This window comes from Pollicipes pollicipes, unplaced genomic scaffold, assembly GCF_011947565.3.
Source record: "Pollicipes pollicipes isolate AB1234 unplaced genomic scaffold, Ppol_2.1 Scaffold_4881;HRSCAF=5763_pilon_pilon_pilon, whole genome shotgun sequence".
NCBI lineage: Eukaryota > Metazoa > Arthropoda > Thecostraca > Pollicipedomorpha > Pollicipedidae > Pollicipes > Pollicipes pollicipes.
This window is the reverse complement of record NW_023596576.1, coordinates 42,918,861-42,940,854: the sequence shown is the minus strand read 5'-3', so window position 1 is coordinate 42,940,854 and position 21,994 is coordinate 42,918,861. Positions and strand designations below refer to the sequence as shown.

The 21,994-nt window shown below is 60.2% G+C and overlaps 1 protein-coding gene across 1 annotated transcript in view; it reads left to right on the top strand.

Annotated features, from left to right (window-relative positions):
• Positions 1–21,190, top strand: part of LOC119100416 (vacuolar protein sorting-associated protein 13) — a 37,758-nt gene extending 16,568 nt beyond the window's left edge. Inside the window, exons 19-40 of the mRNA XM_037223514.1 lie at positions 1,885–1,905; positions 3,374–3,577; positions 4,336–4,480; positions 4,964–5,094; positions 5,401–5,552; positions 7,292–7,403; positions 7,938–8,064; positions 9,103–9,211; positions 9,498–9,660; positions 10,309–10,525; positions 11,313–11,485; positions 11,762–11,881; positions 12,157–12,293; positions 13,521–13,716; positions 14,122–14,239; positions 14,678–14,799; positions 15,060–15,229; positions 15,678–15,722; positions 17,778–17,889; positions 18,509–18,649; positions 19,035–19,193; positions 19,948–21,190. Of these exons, the coding sequence (XP_037079409.1) occupies positions 1,885–1,905; positions 3,374–3,577; positions 4,336–4,480; positions 4,964–5,094; positions 5,401–5,552; positions 7,292–7,403; positions 7,938–8,064; positions 9,103–9,211; positions 9,498–9,660; positions 10,309–10,525; positions 11,313–11,485; positions 11,762–11,881; positions 12,157–12,293; positions 13,521–13,716; positions 14,122–14,239; positions 14,678–14,799; positions 15,060–15,229; positions 15,678–15,722; positions 17,778–17,889; positions 18,509–18,649; positions 19,035–19,193; positions 19,948–19,995 (2,922 nt within the window). The 3' untranslated portion in view covers positions 19,996–21,190. The remainder of the gene's footprint in view (positions 1–1,884; positions 1,906–3,373; positions 3,578–4,335; positions 4,481–4,963; positions 5,095–5,400; positions 5,553–7,291; positions 7,404–7,937; positions 8,065–9,102; positions 9,212–9,497; positions 9,661–10,308; positions 10,526–11,312; positions 11,486–11,761; positions 11,882–12,156; positions 12,294–13,520; positions 13,717–14,121; positions 14,240–14,677; positions 14,800–15,059; positions 15,230–15,677; positions 15,723–17,777; positions 17,890–18,508; positions 18,650–19,034; positions 19,194–19,947) is intronic.
• Positions 21,191–21,994: the final 804 nt, after the last annotated feature.

Genomic DNA, 21,994 nt, shown 5'->3' with positions numbered 1-21,994 from the left:
GGTCTGCTCGTGAATGCCCAAATTAGCTCGTAATTTTGTTCCTTATTGTTTTGCTCCGCTATGAATCATGAGCGCCACTTCAGTATTTGCAAGGCCGTTCGTCAGCGGCGTGTGGCCTGTTACCGGCCTGCATGTGCGAGGCTGCCGCTGCGGGGCGGCTGCGGCAGTGGTCCGTCGGTCGGGGCGGGTCCGCTCACGGCCGGCCGTTCGCAGAGGTGGGCCTCCTCCCTGTCGGTGGTGCGGCCACGAGAGGCGCCGGTGAGTCGGCTCGAGGCGGGCCCCCGCCTGCTGGTCAGCAGCCCCAGTCCGTCCCGCCACCCCGTCCGTCCCGACGCGCCGACTGACCCGCGCGTGCCTGACCGTGAGCTGTCCGTGCCGGCGCCGGCGGCGACAGCAGCGGCGGTGTGTGGTGTGTGGCGTCCCGGCTGATCACATCAGGCCGGCGGCCACGGAACGCCAGAGCCGGCTGTCCAGGCATCGGAGGCTGCCGAGGCACCCCGGCGGCGGCGTGGTGGTCTGGCGGCCGCCTACTACCCGGGGCAGTCTTGTTTTGGGGGCTGACAAATTGCAAGGTTTTCAAAAGTCGTACCGATGTTTGTTGTTTTGTATTCCACTGCCAAGCTTCCCGGCGCAAGCATTTATTTGACGAGAATGACTTGTTTGGGCTGAAACTAATAGACTTCAAGTGTCAATGTCAGTAATATTCCTCGTTTGACCTCCCTTAAAAGTTTTGCAATGCCTTTGAATGCTCTTCACATTTTAAGGCATGATTATAAGTTATGGAAGTGGACGAATGTTTGTGACCGGTTTTCCTTTCCGTATGCCAGCAGGACTTGGCTGGCCCTAATCGTTGGCTCATCGTCATTCGTATCATTGCTGACACAACTTGTATTAAGATATGTTGAGTTGTTTTACCATCTGAGACAAATTGGTTTCGGTCCGTGAGTTCCACTTCGCACGTCACGTTCATTGAGATTAGAGAGGTGCGAGAGATTAGAGATTGAGATTGAGATTAGAGAGGTCACACGGCCTCGCTCGCGGCGGAGCCTGCAAGTTCGTCATGCATAGTGGACCGTGCCCCGCTTTGATGGAGATGGGGACGGTTTGAGTGTTAGGACGAGCCGGCTACGATAGTCATTTTGTGCCCATCCGCGCCCCGTTTGTCGATCAGAATCTGGTGAGGGCAGGACCAGGCGTTACCTGGCCACGACGCCACGGCTTGCTCTCGTCACCCTAAATGGCAGACAGGCAGAGAGCGGTAAAGTTGGGCTTTTCGCGCACCGATGGGTCCTTGGTCTTGTCGCACACGGATGGGCCCCGCTGATGACGATCAAGTGCCTGAAGAACGCCGAAGGTCCGCCATGTCACAGCGTCATCGGTGAATCATCGAACTCCTGAGGTGTACGTATCTGTTAACCCCAGCCCCCCGACACACACATACACTGTCCCTTTTCGCGCCCACACCTTTGGACGCCCCCACCACACGCGCCTGCTGCGGCCCGCCCCCCGGGCGAGAGCCGAGAACCGGGCCGCAGGAGGGCAGCCTTCAGGCGGGAGCCGAGAACCGGGCCGCAGGAGGGCAGCCTTCAGGCGGGAGCAGAGGGCCGAGCCGAGGAGGCCGGCTCTCGGGCGGCAGGCGCGGGCCGGGCCGGGAGAGAGCGGCCGACGCGAGCGCGCCGCTGTTCTGACGGCGCCGCCGCTGTGATCCAGGTGACGCGGTCGCACCTGCTCAAGTGGCGGCCGTACCCGGCCCTGCTGGCCGCAATGCCAAGTAACGCCGACCTCTTGCTAGATGTGTTGTGCTGTGGCGCGCCGCGACCCCCCGCCCAGCCCCGCAGCTCCGTGGTACGAGCCCTCTGACGGTGGCCTGTGTGCTGTTTTCAGAATTGTCTCGATGAGGTACACGTAAGTGGGGGGCGCCGGACGGCCGCCTCCCCGTGACGAGTGTGAGGCCGGACGCGGGGGCGGGGTCGGTTTGGTTCCATTCGTTCGGTGGTGCGGGGCTCGTATGATGTTCGGGCTGTGGGCACGCTGGTATTCCGAATGTGCACGCCGGTTTGGTGTTTTCTTTCGTCGGTGTTATAGAGGTGGTTACATCCGTTGACGTTCATATCACGCATGCGAGTAGGTGGCATGACTGCGTCATTTTGGTAAGCTCATAGAATGTTCGGTGGCGGGTTTAGATTTACGTGCGTGGTCGGTGATGGTACCGTCGATTCTGCAGATGTGAACTCGGCTTATTTCTTTTTCGGGCTCAAATGTGTAAGCAGAAAGAGAACCTGGCGTGTACTATGATAGTCTGGTAGCATCCTGAATCGTGCACTATGAAGCAGAGGGGTATTTTTAGTTTGTGTCTCTAGTTCTGAAATGCCCGGAAACTGAAGAGTCTCGGCCAAGAAGAGGTGCTGGGATTTTATAAATGTTGAAATTTATGCCTGTAAGTTCACTACGCCCGCCTTGCCTGCGGGAGGACCCAGTAACTGCACTTGTATCAGTGCATTTTTTAATTGAACATCGTTCTTCGGTTGCGCTTCGCTGGTCATGGACCACAAATATTATCTCAGACTCAGATTTGTGACGTGGATCGGAACATGAGTGCGTATTATTGCCATACGTGGCCCTTGGTTGCTTTTTTTATTTTTTGCTCCGCCTTTGTTGTGCCAATTCGCGTGATTCCGCGTGTTCACAAATGCTTATTCGTGCATTATTTATGAGCGTTTACGTGGCTGAATAATCCAAACTGCCTATCTCCGCTTCAAGCGCCGGTGGCCTGGCTGGCCTCGTTGTCACACCCGCAGTTAGCTGTTCTCTCCCTCCCACCACGGAGGCTAGAAGAAAGACGCAAGCACATACTATACGCACAGCTATTTTTCTATATGGTTTCAGTTCTATATACCCTTGCTCACATGCTTCTGACGTAAGAGCACCTGGCGTCGTATTATGCGAACCGCTCGGAACGTGATGTAGCCGGCGCGTGGTTAAACGTAGTCGCAGTCGCCCATCAATGTTGTTTAATGGGGAAATACGAAGGGGTGTGTAGCGAAGGAATGCAAAGCAGAAGACAGATCAGCGTTGCAAGCGTGCTTGCATGGTGACTGACTTCATGAACCCTTGCCAATATAGGACATGATTTGATTGGACACAGATGTCTGTTTGACGTCCGCTGGCTAGACCCTACATACTCGTCGTGCGCAAAACGCACGGGTTAACAAAGCAGCTAAGGCCAAGTTTGAAAAAGGGCATGTCGGTGTGAAAATGTGGCACTGACGGCGGTACACTCGGCGGCGCCGCCGGTCGGTAGGCCGGTCAGGGGCGCGTGCCGCCTCTCCTCCCAGTACGGCCGTAACCGGTGCGTGTCGGCGCGTGCCCGCAGTCTGTCAACGAAACATCCAACCTGATCTACCACCCGGAGACCTTCCTGGAGCCGGTGCTGTTCTCCTTCAAGCCGAGCTCGTTCTTCTCCAAGAAGAAGGCGGCGGTGCGCGTGGAGGACTCCGAGTGGTCGGACAAGTTCTCCCTGGACACGGTTGGCAGCGGCGGCACCGTCACCTGCGCCACCCACAACTGGGACTACGGGGTGAGTGGACCGCCAGCGCCAGCCACGGCTGGGGCTGTGAGGTGAGTCAGCCACCACCGGTCCCGGCTCTCGCGGCCCGCTGGCCGTTCCTGTCCTCTCCGTGCCAGTGCACCGGCGGCTTGTGAGCTTCTGTCCTGGCCTCACACAGCTCATCCCGGTGCGCCCGGTTGTCTGCCCTGGCCTCGCCTAGCCTGACCTGACGTGCTCCACCTGACCCACGTGACCGGCGTCCTCGTGCGGCCTGTCCTGACCGGTGCCGCCCGTGCCGCCCTCGCCGTCGCCGGCAGCGGCCGGGCCCGTCGTCGGCGCTGTCCCGCCGCTCGGCGGCCAGTGCGCACTCCCGGGCGTCGTCCGGCCGGTTGCGCAGCATCTCGTCGGCCTCCTTCTGGCGCCGGTCGGCCAACGCGCGCGCTCGGGGCCGCACCCAGCTGAGTGTACGCTCCTGACGCAGGCGCAGGCGCCGTCGGGATCGGGCCGCGTGAGGCCCCTCGGGACGGCGCTGTGTGTGTGCAGCGTCATACGGGGTAAGATGGGTGCAGGCGACTACCGTCAGGAGGCCTGGGCGCCCCTTGTTGCTCTTTCGCGCCTGTGCTCGTGTCTTTGCCGTGAGGGGGGGGAGGGGGCAGCGGGTCGGCGGCCGGGTACAGGGACTGGCTGCGCTCTGGCGCCGTCCGCCGGTGTCGTCCGTGTCGCTGTTGTGGCCGCGGCACTCCCGGACGGGGACCGCGCGCTGACGCCGCCCCGCGCATGCCCGGCAGATCAGCGTCCAGATCCAGCTGAGCCAGTCGGGCCTGACGCGCCAGGTGTACCTGCTGCCGAGCGTGGTGCTGGCCAACAGCGCGCCGTTCGCCATCCAGGTGCACGAGCCGGCGCCCGAGGAGGATTGGATCACCGTGCCCGCCAGTCAGTATCCCCTCTCCTCCCGCGGCGGGGCTGGGCGGGTGGTGCGATGAGCCGCGCCGGGGTGGTCGCCGTGGTGGAGTCGGAGGGCCGTGAAGATGCGGTGCTGCTCTGGGGTGTGGATGGCATGTCACAGCCGCTGAGTGTGTGCCCGGTCGTGTTCTGCTGTGGCGGTCGCCGTGCGAATGTGATAGAAGTTGCCATCTTTTGTGGCCGAACATGTCTATTAGACTCACCGAGAACTGCAAGTCGGGATCAAAGCTGGGCTGCGCGTTATTCTCGTGCCTGGGTGACAAGTAGGTACTTGTATTGGGCGCAAGAAAAAACGAAAAAGCATCGCCGCCAATAAGAGTCATCACCTTTTATTTTCTTACCAGCGACGTAGCGCAGCCGTCCAGCTATCCTTCCTTAGCCTCGCCCAGAGCGCTGCGAGCCGTTCAGCTGCAGCCGTCAGCAGACGCTGAGCGTGCTGGCCTGCCGCCGCAGACACGTCGCAGCCGTTCTGGCCGCGCGACAGGGCGAAGGAGCTGCGCTGCCGCGTGGCCGACACCAGCGAGGAGACCACGTACTTCTCCTACAAGAGCACCAACACTTGCCTGCTCCACCTGAGCAACACTGTGAGTGACTCGCTCTCCGGTCGGGCGAAATGAGGTCGGTCTGGGGATAATGGCGCTGGCGGCTGGCATAGCATTGTGTGTGGAGGTGAAGAGGCACATATTTGTGTCGACAGACGTCCGAAACAAACGGATGCGGCGTATGCTATACGGCCCCCGTGTCGGCAGCCTCCCCATCACCGGACCGCTGTCTCGGACATGCGTCACCTCTCGTTCCCCGTGTGTCGTGATTGAGTCGTATCTCTGCTGGCCGGAGGTGCCGTCTCGGTTTTCGGTCGCCTGATGAGCCGTGTCCGTCCGCCGTCGCAGTACGGTGGCATCAGCATGAGCGTGCAGGTGTCCGAGGCCTCCACCATCATCACTCTGGACGACTACGTCGACGGCATGGCCGCCGTCCGCCTCATCAACAACACCGACAACGAGGAGGTCGCCTACCACCAGAAACGCTTCGAGCCGCACAGGTGAGCAGCCTCCGGCAACGGTGCGTGGGCGGGGGTAGAGAAGGGGGGGGGGGGCCAGCATCAAGTGGTGCGGGAAACTCGGGAGGATCGCACTGGGTCAGTCGATCTATGTTGTCCCTTTTCGGGTATCGTGTATGATATCAGACAGCTCAGTGTCTGTCTGTTCGACGCCGCTTTGGCCAGCTTGCAAACGCGTAATCGTTGCGCGCAGGGATGGCTTCGTTCTCGAACCGGCCGGGCGTCTCGCTTGATATGCTCGGTTGCGGTTCTCTCACAATGCGGGCGAGCATCGCCTGCGGGTAAGCGGCAATGCGGGCCACGGTAGTGTCTTGGACCACGCTCGCGGCCCGGCTAGCACTCAACGCGCTGAATCGTGGGAGCCGCGCGCGGCGACACGGCTGCAGCGGGCGTCGGTCCCGCCCGCCCCGCCGGGACGCCGCACTGACCGACGCTCGCCAGCGTCGCCGGCGCCGGCGAGGGCGCCCCCGACGCCGGCCGGCAGAGCGGGACCGGACGGTGGAAGGTGGCGGCGACGGCCGTCCGCACCGGGTCGCTGATCGGGCGAGAAGTGGAGCGGATGCGACACCGGATGGCGCTGGCCGGCGCGGCTCACCCCGACGAGCGGTAGCTGGCGGAGGGGCGGCCGCGGCGCGTGTCTGGGCGCCCGGGGCCGGACGCGGACCGGCGTCTTCGTGTGTCGTGCTCCGCCTGGGTCGCCACGTGTGCGGCGGTCCTGCCGCTGGTGGAGTCCAGGGCGGCCGCGGTGGTCTGCTTCGCCGTGCTGGCTCCGGGTCGGAGCGTCGGCGCGGGACGTGCCTCTCTGCCCTCGTCGTCCGCACCCTGCTCCCATCCGTGACTCCTGACTCGGGTTCGGTGGGACACGCCTCTATGCCCTCGTCATCCGCACCCTGCTCCCATCCGTGACTCCTGACTCGGGTTCGGTGGTGCGGGATGTTTGGCCGTCATGGCGTGCCGCTCTGCTCTTTTGTTTCTCTTCCGTGTCGACGCTTCTGGGGTGGTATGTGCTTCTCTGTCTCGGTCTCCCCGCGCTGCGGCCGTCCATCGGTCGATGGGCGTGCGGCTCCCGTGTCGGCGGCTCGTTTCGGCGTCGGGAGACGGCTCTGGGATGGACGCGCTTCTGTCCCGTAAGCGCTCTCGTGACGTTGTCAGTAAGCATGCACCGCCAGCTGTCATCGGCCCAGCCGTCCTCGTCATGCGGGGTGCATGGGACATCTGCGGCCGTGTTTGATGGCTGAAGCTGGCGCCGACGATGGGCGTTCGTCCGTGGGCAATGGCAGGACTGCTGTGCTGGTACTTTGATCTTGCCGGGGTCAATATTCACTGCTTGCGAACGTCATGACATCGCCTAACGCACGCGCCAAGTAAGCCGGAATACCCAACCGTCGTCAGCACTGGACACGGTGCAGAGCATCCGGCTAGCCTCGACTATTGTCGGAGGTTTGCTCGGTTTGCAGGTTCGTAGGCAAAAACAAAAAATACCGTGATGTGAAAAGCCAAATATCATAACCATTCGAAACTGAACTGGCAACTACGTCATCAAGTCATTCGAGCTCGGCCCTGTTGCGATGCTGTGTCGTTTGCCGGAGCACCATCTGACGGTAGTCTGCAGCTGTGGCGCGCGCCTGCTGCGACCGAGCGTACGCCCGCTGCGTCCTCCGACCGGTCGGCCCTGTGGTACCCGGTCGGCCGCTGACAGTCACGTGTGGCGACCCCCTCAGCGTGCTGAAGCCAGGAGAGGTGCGGCTGTACACGTGGCAGCGGCCGGCCAGCGAGCGGCAGCTCTCCTGGAGCTGCGGCAAGGTCAAGGAGCGGCTCGACACGCTGGTCAAGGTGAGGGCGGGCGGCGCGCGCCGGAGCCGGGGCCGGTGTCGGCCGCCGCAGCCAGCCGCCGGTCACGGACACTCCGCTTCGGATGGCTGCCAACGTATCAGAGGCGTCGGGCAGGGCAGATACAGATCTGATGATCAACTGACATCAGCTGCTGATCAGCTGATATCCACATCAGCGTCAGCAGATCGACATCAGCTGTGGTTGCCTGGACAAACCGTTTTTTTTTTTTTGTTGCGGGATGCACCCACGCGCACCTTTACTTCCACTGCTACTTGGCGTGGCTTGCTTGGGTTGGCCGCGTGGCTGCTGTTTCGATTGAAGTCCCTGTGCTCAGCCCGCGACTCCCCCGTCCCCATCGGACAGGACGTTCTGCTGCGCACCGCTCCACCCTCGTCGCTCGGCACACGTGGCGGGGGGGGGGGGGGGGGGGGCAGGCTGCCAGCGTGCCAGCGCGTGCCAGCGCAGCGTCCCAGCGCAGCGTCCCAGCGCAGCGTCCCAGCGTAGCGTCCGCTGACGCCGCTCTGCGCCCCGCAGGATGGCATCGGCCAGTTTGAGGGCAAGGACGGCAACCTGCTGTACTGGGTCAGCTTCCTGGACGGCATGCAGCGCACGCTGATGTTCACGACGGACGTGGTCGTCGCCACGCAGGCGCACAACGCCGGTACGACCGCGCGCGGGGGCCCGGGACTGTTGTGTGTCACCAGCTGAAGCCTAGGCGTCAGCTGTGCCGGACGTCAGCTGCAGGCTGGTGCTCCCAGATTTGGTGGCAGGTCGCTCGGTTCCGCGCAGTGTCGTCGTTTCACAGCCTCAGTGGTTTTCACTGCCGCATTCTTCACGCAGGTTCCGTCGTCTCATCGTTGCGCATTTTCCTTTACTTTCGTTGTCTTACTGCTGTCAGCGCATGCAATGTCTGTCAGACCGCTGAGGCTCGCTTTGTTTGGATCTGTCCAGCAGTTAGCACTTTCCGTGTTACTCGTGGCGAGCATGACTTCTGAGCCATTGCCGCACGATCTGGACCGTGATTGATATTAGTGTGTCGGTCACCGCAGCTGGAAAGCCTGTACCGAAGCTGGGCGGATGGCTCAGCGCCAGCGCCTGTTCCTGTCTGGAGCTGCCAGCCGCGTGCTGTGTGTGTGTGTGTGTGTGTGTGTGTGTGTGTGTGTGTGTGTGTGCGTGCGTACGTGCGTGCGTGCGTGCGTGCATGCGTGCGTGCGTGCGTGCGTGCGTGTGTGTGTGTTGTGTGAGAAAACTTGTTGTTTCGCGGTTTCGAGTCTCCCAAGTTGATATAAGGTCAGGGATATAAGGATATTATGATATACACAAGGATATAAGGTCTCTCACAAGGTTTCACAAAAGCAAATCTGAAAAGTCTTTAGTTCATGGAAGGCCGAACATTTCCGGTGACGGACAGACGATGCCAAAAAATGAGAATGCAATCTAATCAATAGTTATCAATCGTTCATATACCATCATCACGACTATTAATTGACATGATCTCATCGTTCAAGCGCTCCCATCATCCGATGCACGATACTACACTCATGGCTGCATTAGACATGGACGGCTCAATCAAAAGGTCCCGACAGCCGGATCCGAGTGCGTGCGTGCGTGCGTGCGTGCGTGCGTGCGTGCGCGCGGCGACGCGCGGACCGCGCCGGGGACCGACTCTCGCACTGACGCCGCGCCGGCCGGCCCGCAGTGGAGCTGGAGAGGATCGATCAGGAGATCACCGTCAGCATCGAGGGCGTGGGGCTCTCGCTGGTCAACAACGTCTCGCAGACGGACGTCATGTACATGGGCATCACCAGGTGGGTCTGCTGGCGAGCAGGAAGCACGTCACTCAACCCTCCGACTTTCTGGTCGGCTCAACTGGCTGGTTAGCTTGCTAGACGCCACTCAAATAGTATGATTGCCGTGGAGATCTTAGCATAAGGCTTTGTGTTTCGACCATACTTGTTTAGCATCTTATGCATTCGTCGAGCTTAGCGTCCTGCAGCCCTATGTATACGATTTGGCGATGTATGGTACAATATTGCGGACTTGTGCGCATGGTTGACGTACAAATCATTGAGACACCTTCTGGCTCCGTTGCAGCTCCGGTGTGGTGTGGGAGACGCAGAAGGCGTTGCACAAACGCTACCGAGCCATGACGAGTCTGCAGTGCTCGATCCTGGAACGGGCGCACCAGAACTTCATGAACCAGGTGCAGGTGGGCGGCAACCCTCAGCCGCGCGTCGTGCTCGACAACAAGATGGAGGTGAGCGCTCCGAGGTCGGATTCGTGGTCAGGTGCGCGGATGTGCATGCCACAAGGCCGGCGGGATTTTACACGTGCCCCGGCGATCCGCGTCCAGAGTTAGGCAATGTGATGGCTTTGTGCTAGTGTTGACGTCATAGTACGGATAGGGTCGAGTGAGCGGGTGAGAGGAGCCGGTCCTCCGTCCGCGCAGACCGGCCACCGTCATGCCGGGCAGGATGCGGCGCGTCATCAACAGACACGCCGGCACGAGACGTAGTCAACTGGCGGCGATCTGAGGTCTGAGGGCCGCTGCTGCCGGCGGTCCGGGCTCGTGTGTGGCCGGCTGTTGCCAGCTGGCCGCTGACGCCCGCCGCCAGAGCTGCAGTCACCACCGGCCGTGTGGCGGCGCCGCGCCCGCCCGAGCGGCCAGCCGTGTGGTGTCGCCGTGTCCGTGCCGCGCCCGCCCGAGCGGCCAGCCGTGTGGCGTCGCCGTGTCCGTGCCGCGCCCGTCCAAGCGGCCAGCCGCGTGGCGCCGCCGTGTCCGTGCCGCGCCCGCCTAAGCGGCCAGCCGCGTGGCGCCGCCGTGTCCGTGCCGCGCCCGTCTGAGCGGCCGACCGTCCCGGCACGCGGCCGCCTGACCCTGCTCCCCATTCTCCCGCTCCGCCAGGTGGACTTCAGCATCATGCAGATGCTGCAACCGAACCGACGCTTCCTGCGGAGGACGTTCCAGAGCGGCTTGTGGCTGCAGCTGCGCACCAGCACCCACCAGCGCCAGCTGCACGCCAAGCTGAACCGGCTGCAGGTGGACAACCAGCTGCTCGACTCGGTCTTCCCTGTAGTGCTGGCGCCCGTGCCGCCGCCCAAGTCCGTGGCGGCCGACAATGGTGAGCGGCGGGCAGGATTCCACGGTTGACGGGGGTTTAGTATGGTCAGGAGTCCACTGTTACTGGGGTGAAGAATGGTCAGGAGTCCACGGTTGACGGGGGTTGAGTGTGGTCAGGAATCCACTGTTACTGGGGTGAACTGTGGCAGGGGTCCACTGTTGACGGGGTGAAGGGTGGTCAGGAGTCCACTGTCGAGGGCGGTGAGGGATGATCAGGAGTCTTGCTGGCAGGGTGAGGGACAGTCAAGAGTTCACTGTTGACGGGGTGAGGGCGGTCGGATTTGCGCTGTTGATGAGGATGGCAGACGGTCAGGAGTCCACTGCTCAGGTCGGTGAGGGGTGGGCTGGAGTCCACTGTTGAGGGCGGCGAGGGATGATCAGGAGTCTTGCTGGCAGGGTGAAGGACAGTCGAGAGTTCACTGTTGATGGGTGGAGGGCGGTCGGATGTACGCTGTCGATGAGGATGGCAGACGGTCAGGAATCCACTGCTGAGGGCGGTGAGGGGTGGGCTGGGTTTTTAACAGTGCTGAGGGGTGTCGTGGGATCTACGTTGACAGTGCTGGGGACACCTGGCTGGTGATTTGGTCGCAGAGGTTTCTGCATAGAAACGTCACACCCTGTGTTCTGTGATACGATGATCATAATACATCGCAGCCTGCCTTGTGTGCTGTAGTATTCGGGAAGGCTGTGGGCCGGACCCTACCTCGACCGGGCTGCCCGCGTCACCTGGTGTATGACGTGTGACGTCACTGTCGGCGGGGCGTGACGCGGCGGCCCGCGTGCCGCAGAGCCCAAGCCGTTCGTGGAGATGTCGATGGTGGAGCGGCTGGCCGAACACACCTTCATCAAGCAGTTCAAGTACTGCAAGATGCTGGTGCAGGAGTTCCACGTCAAGTTGGACCAAGGCTTCATCAACGCACTGGTGGACGCGCTCAGCGTGGACAAGCTGAACAGGAACACGGTGAGGGGACGGCCATCTCCTGCCGGCGAGGGGTCGGCGGCGGAGACGCTTTCTAGTCGTCGGGGTACAGTTGTTGATGTGGTGTGGGGTTCATTTTAAGCAGTCTTAAAGTTTTGTGTCGCGGCAGCCTTGGTGCGTCGTTGGAGCCGTTTTACTGTTGCAGTAGAAGGCTCGGTTCGTGTGAACACCAGCTCTGTGTGGCCTTTCTGTGTCGTCAAGCTACAACGGTGTCACATCTGTCGATGTCTTCCAATCGGTTGGCTTGTGTCGGTGCAGAAAGAGCTGGTGGAGAGTGATCTGGAGGTGGCAACGGAGGAGTTGTCGAAGAAGGTGGCCATCCGAAGCTTGCAGGAGCAGAGGAACTTCTACGACAATCTCCACTTCTCACCGCTGAAGGTGAGCAACGACGAAAAGGGAATCTGTTTAACAAAACGTCGATAGACGTTGCAGCTTAGATGTGTCGTTGTAGTCGTCGTCCGATCTTTTTTAAAGGAGTGTGTTTTAGGCACGGGCTGTAAACCCGGCCCCAACAGCTCCTTTGCCTTGCGCGTTGTTTGCAGCGCCTCGCGCATAATGGTGACGAATGGGACGCCAAAATGGTACTCACTGGGCGCCCACCCACCTAGTTTTAGGCGAGTCCGTTCTCCTGGTACCCTCCGGTTGTTCCCCAGATCCACGTGAGCTTCTCGATGACGGGCGGCGCCAGCTCCAGCTCGGGCGGCAGTCCCCCCATCACGTCCGGCTTCATCAACCTGCTGCTGCAGAGTGTGGGCGTCACGCTCACCGAGATCCAGGACGTCGTGTTCAAGTAAGCCAGCGGAGAATTCAAGTAAGCTAGGACGTCGTGTTCAAGTAAGCCAGGAGAGAATTCAAGTAAGCTAAGGCGTTTTCAAGGTCAGTCAAAAGAGTGTTCAAGGTCAGTCAAAAGGGCTGGGCGCACCGAAGCTGCATGGTAGGTAGGGATCCATGCGGCCTAATTGGTGTTACGTTTGTATGTCCTTAGATCGGGACCTTCGGGTCAAATAAGGTCGAACAAGGTCGAACTCGAGATCCATGTCCGAAGGTGCCATAGGGCCTCCTCATGCAACGCGAAACTCCACTTGTGCTCATGTCAGGCCTGACCTTATGTGCGTTTTTAGAACGTCAGAACTGCCAAAATCTTTCGAAATTGTTTCATTGATTAAATTTGCAGTCGGCGTCAAGAACTGTCCTAGGTGGCATGCTCCTCATGGCATAGGTTCACCCGGGTCGTTTTATGTGAGTTTTTGACATCTGACCGCTTTGACAGACGGTCCATTGGCCACTTACGAATTCGAAACAAGCGTCAAAAGCTTACTTAAAGGAGACGATTTTTTCAGCCGCTCGCTCTGACTCGCGCTGTTGAATTGGCTGTGTTATTGGGACCAGACATTTTCCACAAAGCTTTTTCACAAATTTTACGCAGACAGCAAATGCCCGTGTGCATTTAGTTAATTGGTAGTCAATTCTATATATATATATATATATATATATATATATATATATATATATATATATATATATATATATATATATATATAGACACATATCAACAAACAGATGTTTTAACTACACTCTTCCCTTTTTCGGAACGTATTTTAAGTTACTTGCTCGTATGTTTCGTTTCGTAGACGTGGCGTTGTCGGGTCAAGCATCTCAAGCCCTGTGCGTCATTGTTACGTGTTAGAAGGTTGGTGTCCTGACGTGTCATTATAGCCGCCACTTTTCGTATCCTAAAGTCGTGAACAACCAACTCAATGACCCATCAGTTCGCGGCTCTGCTCAGAAGGCTGCCTCACCGAGGACAGCACCTTCCATCTGATCTCAGCGCGCCCGCGGGCTCACGCGCCGGCGTCAGCACCTTCCATCCGATCTCAGCGCGCCTGCGGGCTCACGCGCGCCGGCGCCAGCACCTCCCACCTGATCTCAGCGCGCCAGCGGGCTCACGCGCGCCGGCGCCACTACCCCTCACCTGATCTCAGCGCGCCCGTAGGCTGATGCGCGCCGGCGCCCACAGGCTGGCGTACTTCGAGCGCGAGCACCAGTTCCTGTCGCAGTCGGAGCTCACCTCCGAGGTGGTGGCCCACTACACGGGCCAGGCGGTGAAGCAGCTGTACGTGCTGGTGCTCGGCCTGGACGTGATCGGCAACCCGTTCGGCCTGGTGGTGGGCCTGACCGACGGCGTGTCGGACCTCTTCTACGAGCCGATCCAGGTGCGGGGCGCCGGCCGGAACGGGCGAGCGGCCGACCCGCCGCCGCGCCGCGGCCGCCGCACGCTGGGCTGGCTGCGGCGCCACGGGGGCGGCGTCATCCAGTTCATTGTGCATGATGGATTCGTGTGCAGAGTAGCAACGCTATTTGAAAGAAGGCGATCGCTCTCGAATTTGTTCAAAAAATAGTTCGCTGAGATCCGGGTGTTCTTATTGCAGGGCTTGCTGGTATTTATAATTCACTCGGTGTGTATCTAAGTGGCAGGTCTTGTGTGGAACAAGCAGTGGTTGAGTCTAAGCGTTTGTGCGTTTTGAGTCCGTTCAGCGGTCGGCCACAGCGTGCTGTCTCCGCGGCTGCCTGACATGGGCCGACCCTGGTATGACCGGCTTCCGTCCGTGTGTCCGCAGGGCGCTATCCAGGGCCCGGGAGAGTTCGCCGAGGGCCTGGCGCTGGGCGTCACCAGCCTGTTCAGTCACGCGGTGGGCGGCACGGCCGGCGCCGTCTCGCGCATCACCGGCACTCTGGGTACGGCCGCTCGGTGGCCGGGTCTAGCCCGCGGCCCCGGCTCGGGCTCGGCGGCGCCGGGCCGGCAAAGAGCCGCGTCGACGCGGGGCCTGCCGGGTCGGCGGCAGGTGATGGTGCAGAGCTATGAACAGTCTGCCACACACCGCGCGTCCTTGTCATGTTTCAGAGTGTCGAGCGAGTATGTTAGACCATGTCTGGCTCTCCCGATGTCGACGCTAGCGCCGCTCCGAAGTCTGCGTCGGCTCCGGTGTTGTAGCGCTGTGTGCTGCATCGGCTCCCGTGCTGTAGCGCTGTGCGCTGCATCGGCTCCCATGTTACAGCGCTGTGTGCTGCGTCGACTCCCGTGTTGCAGCGCTGTGTGCTGTGTCGCTCGCTGCGCCGCGGTGGCCACCCGCGGACTGCTGTATTGTAGCGGCCGGGCCGGCGCTCTGTTCGCAGGCAAGGGCATCGCAGCACTGACGCTGGACGAGGACTACCAGCAGCGGCGCCGGGAGGCCCTGAACCGGCGTCCGACCGACTTCACCAGCGGCATCGCCCAGAGCGGCCGCGGCCTCTTCATGGTGAGCTCAGCAGCGATCGCGGTGGGCTCGGGGAAGACTCTGGCCCGCCAGTTGTGAGAGCCGTAGCTGTCTGGGGCAGTGATGTTCCCGCCAGGGGGACCTCCGAGGCCGGCCGGCTGGGGTCGAGTGACGGCGCGAGCTGGGCTGCTGCGTGCCGCCGCCGGCTCACCACCCCCGCGGTGTGACCTGCCCCTGTCCCTGACTGCCGTCTGCCGCCCGAGCGCTCGCCCTGCCGTAACCGTGTCTGTCGGCGGCGCCAGGGCGTGGTGGACGGCGTGACCGGCGTGGTGAAGAAGCCGCTGGAGGGCGCACAGGAGGAGGGCGCGCTCGGCTTCGTCAAAGGCATGGGCAAGGGCATGGTGGGCCTGTTTACGCGACCCACCTCCGGCGTGGTGGACTTCGCTAGCGGCTCATTCGACGCTGTGAAGCGGTAAGGACGCCGCCACGGCTCGGTCGGCGAGAAAGCCGCCGCGCCTGTCAGTCTGCCGTGCGCCAATGGTCGGCTCTCCAACTAGTCGTGTCGAAGCCTATGCCACTGTAAAAGGATGTTTAAACCAATTTTCCATGGTTTAGGTCATTTGTTCAAGGAAACGTCATGGCAGTTATCTCCTTTTAGCGGCTGTTGTAGCAACGTGAATGGTATTGTTACTGGTGCGCTGCGGTCTGACGTGGCGTGTTCTCAATCTGAAGCAGTGTGTTGCTGTGAGATGTCCGTTATGCCGTGCTCATGCGGGCTGTGTCGGCTGGTGTGATGCGATCTGTAAGCCGTGAATCACTGTACCGGGACCGGCTTACCGTGGGCGGCAGGGGGTGATCGTGACTTGCCCTGGTCCACAGCTGTAATCCCGCCGTGTTGCCAAGCTGTGCTTTCCTTTCAGCTGGCGAAAGCAGACGGATCTTAAGTTGATAAAAAAGCTGAACAGGTTATTGGCCTGCGGTTGGCCGGTCAGACCGGTGTGACGGCGTGCCCGTGCCGCGCCAGAGTCCGCCCGGCAGGGAGGGGTCCGCCCCCCCCCCCTCACCCGCAGCCTCCTCAAGGCCCCGTCCCCCCTCCCCGAACCATCTCCCGGTGCAGACAGTATTCTGTCTATGACCGCTGCCTGTGCTGCCTTCCGTCAATCTCCCACCGCATCTCTTGCCTTTGTTCTCCGTCTGTCTCCCGCTCTGCGTCCTCGACAATCTACATTACTGGTCCAGTTTCTATGTGAACACAACAGATTCAGTTAGCCGGGCCTGTTGCTCTGATCCCGATGGCGCAAAATGATTTCAGCACTTGACGTGCCCTCAGACTCCACTCAAGAACAACAAGACATCTCTTATTCCGATGAAAGATAGCTCTGATAGCTCATGAAAGCATCGGCCAGCGGGATCGGGTTTCCGAATCCGAGTTAGGATTGAGACGCTAGTTCAGACTGAGAAATCCGTTCCCTGTTACTGAAAGAGCGATGCTGATCTCTGAAAACAGAATAAAAGCCTCGTGCGTGATAGGTTAACCGGAATGTTTGCCCGTCGGAACGGACTCCTGAAATAGCGATACTGATTCCTAAAATAAGAACACCAATTTCTTCCGGGATGCAATAATCGGAATTATTGCCCATAGAAACAGACTCCAGCTCTAAATCTGCATCTCCATCCCCATACATTTTAGCACGTTTTCTTTTCGTAATATCTTAACCACGTCTCCACAGAGCTTCGTCTCGTCCTTCGTGCTGAGCCCCCCCCCACCCGCTCTATCCACTGATCCCCGTCGCTCTCTGGCTACAGGCGCGGGACCGTGCCCGTCCTCGGACCTTCCCCTCCGCTCTATCCACTGATCACCGTCACCCTCCGGGTACAAGCGCGGGACCGTGCCCGTCCTCGGACCCTCCCCTCCACTCTATCCACTGATCCCGTCACCCTCCGGCTACAGGCGCGGGACCGTGCCCGTCCTCGGACCTTCCCCCCCGCTCTATCCACTGATCACCGTCACCCTCCGGCTACAGGCGCGGGGCTGTGCCCGTCCTCGGACCCTCCCCTCCGCTCTATCCACTGATCCCCGCCACCCTCCGGCTACAGGCGCGGGACCGTGCCCGTCCTCGGACCCTCCCCTCCGCTCTATCCACTGATCCCACTGCTCTCCGGGTACAGGCGCCAGACCGTGCCCGTCCTGGGACCCTCCCCTCCGCTCTATCCACTGATCCCGTCGCTCTCCGGGTACAGGCGCGGGACCGTGCCCGTCCTCGGACCCTCCCCTCCGCGGCGTACTCTGGGAGTGTAACCACGGCGTGTGTGTGTTTCGCAGATGGGCATATAGTCTTCACACAAACTGTTGTTCGGACGGAGACGGGTAGTTATTGGGGATACGTAGGGTGGCGGTGCAAGCGTTGTTTCGTTTTTGTTTTTGCTTGCAAATATATCATGTGTTTGCTTATCTCTGAGAGTGAGACAGCACTGACTCCTGCGTGTATTGGGACTTGGTGGCGGGGCATGATCAATAAGTACAGAATGTTATGATATTCATGCAGCATGCGCTATTGACGACCTCTTATTGACGACTTCTCAGGTCACGATGTGACATGACAAGGAGGACGTATCATATTCCGTCTTGCCATTTGCCTCTCAGGACTTTGTAATTAGATGTGAAGCACGTGTGATGGTGGTGGCATTTCGAGATGAATGTCGTGGTCAAAACCGCTTTCAGAGTAATACGGCCTCATTCGCATCACGTTCACGCTGCCCATATTGTGAAGGCTTTGCTGTTTCTGCTGTCGCTATAGTCTGGTCGTTATGCTTTCCGGTCACGTATCTCCACGGATGAGTGTGGCAGGAGTCCGCCGTCGAACTCGTCGGCCGTGTCGCCGCCGCTCGGGGCCGAGAGGTCGCCAGCTACAGCGCGGGGTCTCGGAGCGGGACACCTGTCCGTCCCCTCCGCGGTCGCCGAGCCGGCGGTGCCCCCGCCTCTGTCACTGAGCCGGCCGCGTGCGCGGTGCTCCCGGCAGGACCATGGACCAGGACGAGGTGACCCGGCTGCGGCCGCCGCGTCACTTCCAGGCGGACCGCATCATCCGGCCCTACGTCCGGCACGAGGCCGAGGGCGCTAAGATGCTACTGGTGGGTGGTCGACACGGACGCCACGTGGCGCGGGGCGCGGGGCACGGTCGGTACGGACCGGAACGGCGTCACCCGGCCGGGGCTTTCCATGGCCCCCTGCCGTTCACGCCGGGCGCAAAATGACTTCACCAGCCGACGCGGCTTTAAACCTCAATCAGCAACAGCACCCTGGGTGTCACGCACCGCTGTGGCGGGGTCAGAGGCGAAGCGGGCGGCGAATTAGGTTTGATGTCCTGCATACCGCACGGTAGCCGCCTGTGGTGCAGCGGTCAGGCCTGATGAAGGGCGCTCGGACATCGGCCGGCCCCGGACCGTGTCTGTGCGACATGGCGCCGTGAGCCAGATGTCGACAGTCTACATCTCTGCTGCTTGGTGATACTTCGTGCCTGCTTCACGCACAGCTAACATGCGCCCTTCTGACGGTTTACCACTTTCCTCGATTGATATTCTTTCGGCTGTTTTGCCTCTAGTAAGTTTACTGTTGGCACCAGTGCTGTTCACATTGTCTCCGCCGTCTGGCCGTGTTTGGACACGAGCTTGTTAGTCACGCTTCGGGTGCGCCGGCCCGTCGCTTCGCTCCCAGTCAGACGCCTGTGTGACGCGTGTGTGCCGGCGGCAGGAGCTGGAGAAGGGCCGGTACGCCACCACGGACGCGTACGTGGCGCACGCCATCTGCCGGGCCGACCGCAGGGTCGTCTTCCTGCTCACTGACTTCAGGGTGTTCCTGCTGAACCGCAACGAAATCTTTGGAAACTGGCAGGTACGTCCCAGCCGGACGGCATTCGTCGTGCTGAACGGGGCCCGGCAACAGACGATGTCTGTGTGGTGTTCCTCTTGTGCACGAACTAGTGCACACCGAGCTTCGTTCATATGATGTAAGAATGTCGACGCCACCGTGTTTGCACGGTATCCGTGTCCGTGTGACGTGAGCGCCGGCTGGCTGGTCGGCCGCGTGCGGCTTTGGACCGGGTTCAGTCGGCCGCCGCCCACTCGGGACCTGTTCCCGGGGCTGCTGATCACACCACGCTCCCCGTGGCAGTGGTGTCGATCTCCCTCACGAGCCGCGCCGCCCCCGACCGGAGGCCGGGCAGCGGCGGCCGCCCCGTGTTGGACGGCGGAGGCTGAACTGTCGTCCGCTCCGCCAGGTGGACTGGACTTACATGTGGAAGGAGCTGTCGGGGCCGCCGAAGTTGACGGCCAAGGGTCTGGAGCTGCGCGTTCCCGCCGCCAAGAAGGGCTTCTCGCTGTTCGGCGGCTCGGAGGGCGCCAAGACTGTGCCCATCACCGACAAGACCAGCGCCGAGGTGAGGGAGGGGGGGGGGGGGGGGGGTGTCGCCGCGCGCCTGGCAGCGGCGCTCCGGCGGCCGCCGACGGCCGCCCGGCTCGGCCCGGCCCGGCCCGGCCCGGCCCGGGACGCGGGCGGGGTGCGGACGCAGAGATCTCCGACAGACGCTGCCACTCGCAGTCTCGGTGTGGCGAGATATTGACTTCAGATATTGACGGTGTAGGCATTATTTTTCTCACGAGGCACGGAATGTTCAACTTTCGTATGCGAAGATGGCGACGTATGCGGTGGAATGTGCTCCCGGGATTCCGCTCACCACTTCAGTGAAATGTTGGGACCAACTATCGGCGTCGAGAGCATGAGAGTGATCGATGCAAGCCCCCGTTGAATCATTGTGACCTGTAGACCATCTTTTTTGCGACGCACCAAGAATGGTTGTTGCGAAGTGCATTATATGACGTGTGAAAGTGTTAATGTGGCCAAAAGGGTGAATGTACATAGAAGTGTAAGTCTTTTCACACTTTTTTTTTTGTCTAACCTTATGCAGGCTTCACCGTACTGTGACTGGAATCAGCATCGGTTGGGCTCGGGCGCGGTTGTTTGCTGAGTACTGTGCTGCCTGGTCCGTCCAGCACACAGCGGCGCCTGTGAAAGTCTTAAAGCTTTGGTCCGCGCAGGCTTAACCTGAAATATTTGTTGTGAGTCGTTTTACTTTCTTACACGAGGGAGACGGAGAGAACGCCAGTGATGACTTGTCATGTTTTGTTCTCCAGTGGATGAAGAACAAGATGACGGAGACGATGCAGCAGTACAACGTCTAGCCGCCACAGCGCGGCTCCCTCCGCGCCTCGCTGAGCTCGCGGTCCCAGAGCTCCTGCCACGGAGGCCGCCGAAGCCCGGGCGCCGGTCTGCCTCCTGCGACCGGCCGTCGCGGGCAGCGGCCGGACTCGCCGCGCCCTCTGTCTGTGGCCACGGCCGCCTCCCTGTCGCGCCCGCGCCGCCCGCCTCACCCTCTCTCGTCGTCCTGCCTTGTCTCTGGCGCCGCGCTCTCGGCGCCGACCTGCGTCGCTGTCACCGGGCGCGGCTCTTCAGCGCCTGCCGCTACGGGCTCCGGGCCCGGCCTGGCCTCGGGGCCAGGCCCGCTTCGCTGGGTGCCACTGCGCGGGGCGGCAGCTTCCAAGCCGCCAGTGGGAGCTCTGTGTCGCCTGGTGGTGGCGCCCCGCGCGCCTGTCCGCGGGCGTGTGGCCATGCGTTTGTGTGTGTGGGTTGGCCGCTGTGTTGTCTGGTTATCACTGGTGCGCCAGCGCACGTCGCAGCTGAATCAAGTCGAACCCGGCGTAGTTAGCAGAAAACACCTTACACCACCTGACTTGGTGTGGGCACTGTAGTTAATTATGTCCGAAGCTAAGTGACGGAATTGCACAGGGTTTGGTTTTTTACATCAAGCAAATTGTGTGTGGTATTTAATGTTCCGGTACTGTTTTCTACGGACTTTGTAACTGTCCTCCTGGGATTTTTGCTTGGCCGTTGTATGGGGATGTGTAAGATTAGTGGGAAAGGTTTCGCTGCATTAGACCCGCTTCCAATGTCAGATGAGTATATGGTTTCATTGCGACCTGCATATCTATGGTCCCCAAGAAATGATTGTCTGAGCACGCTATAGAGGCTGAGCTGTGCAAACATCACTGCGCATGGAATCGGCATGCTGCGGTGGTATGCTAGTCTTTGGTTGGCCAAAATTATGAGGCGGCATTGTTCCCTAGGAACCTGCAAAGTCGTGCAGCCCTGTGATGCATACTCCAAAAGGTGCGAAGCGCCGTTTCGTTATCAATATCTTATGGGATGTTATGCCTTGAAGGTAAAGAAATGTTCATTTTTACGGTTTGTTTGAGACTGAAATGCATTATGTTGGTCGATGCAGTAATCAGTATCGCGTGTTGCCATTGGTGGCTGTAAGATTTTGTTTTGTAAGCGTTTCTGCTTAGGTGTTTCAAATAAAGCATGATCTACTTCGAAGCTGTGTTTGCATTTATTGCTGCTAATCTGATTAGCGACTGTGTTAAAACAGCGACTGTGCCGTCACTGGATGCGTTGTTTCACACATTGAGCACTGCTGAAAAGCAATCCAGTACACTCAACTTACGTTTTCTGGCTAGTTTCCGTGTTCAAGTGAGCGCATTTTTCTTTCTCATGTTTTTGTCGTTGACACGAACCCGAAAGCGCCCATTTCTACATCATTTTTCTGCCCTAAGTCAAGTCACTGACATAGGGTAACACCCCAGCGTTGGTGGATAGAAGCGTCGGCGGCTGGGAGCTTTCGTCTGCGACCAGCCTGATCCGCGTCTCCGGGCCGGGTAAAGGGCCGCGTCGCACCAGCTCCGTCACAGTCACGCCCTCTCCAGTCAGCACGGCAATCCGCGACGATTGGGACGCCGCAGTAAATCATCTGGATTATCACATGAAGCCGTTAAAGCCCGTCGCTTGGCCCGGACACGAACTTTGGTAATGCGACTGAGCATTAAGCACAAGGCTCTGGGATATTTCGACATCTGCGTTCGCATGGTCCGCATCGCGCGGCCATCCGAGGGCCAGGCATGGCGGCAGGTGTGACCTAGTTGGAGGCGCAGCGCTGCAGAACGGTTCTCTGAAGAGCCTGCAGACCGCGCTCTTTCGCACTCACGTAAACTCTGTGCGGTCTGTCAACGTAATCTGGCGAACGGCTGGATCGCCACGCCGATAAGGTTTCAACTGCTGAACTTTTAAGAGACCGTCGTGATAGCGTGCGGATGCTGGGATGTGCCTACGTGGATACAGTTCTGC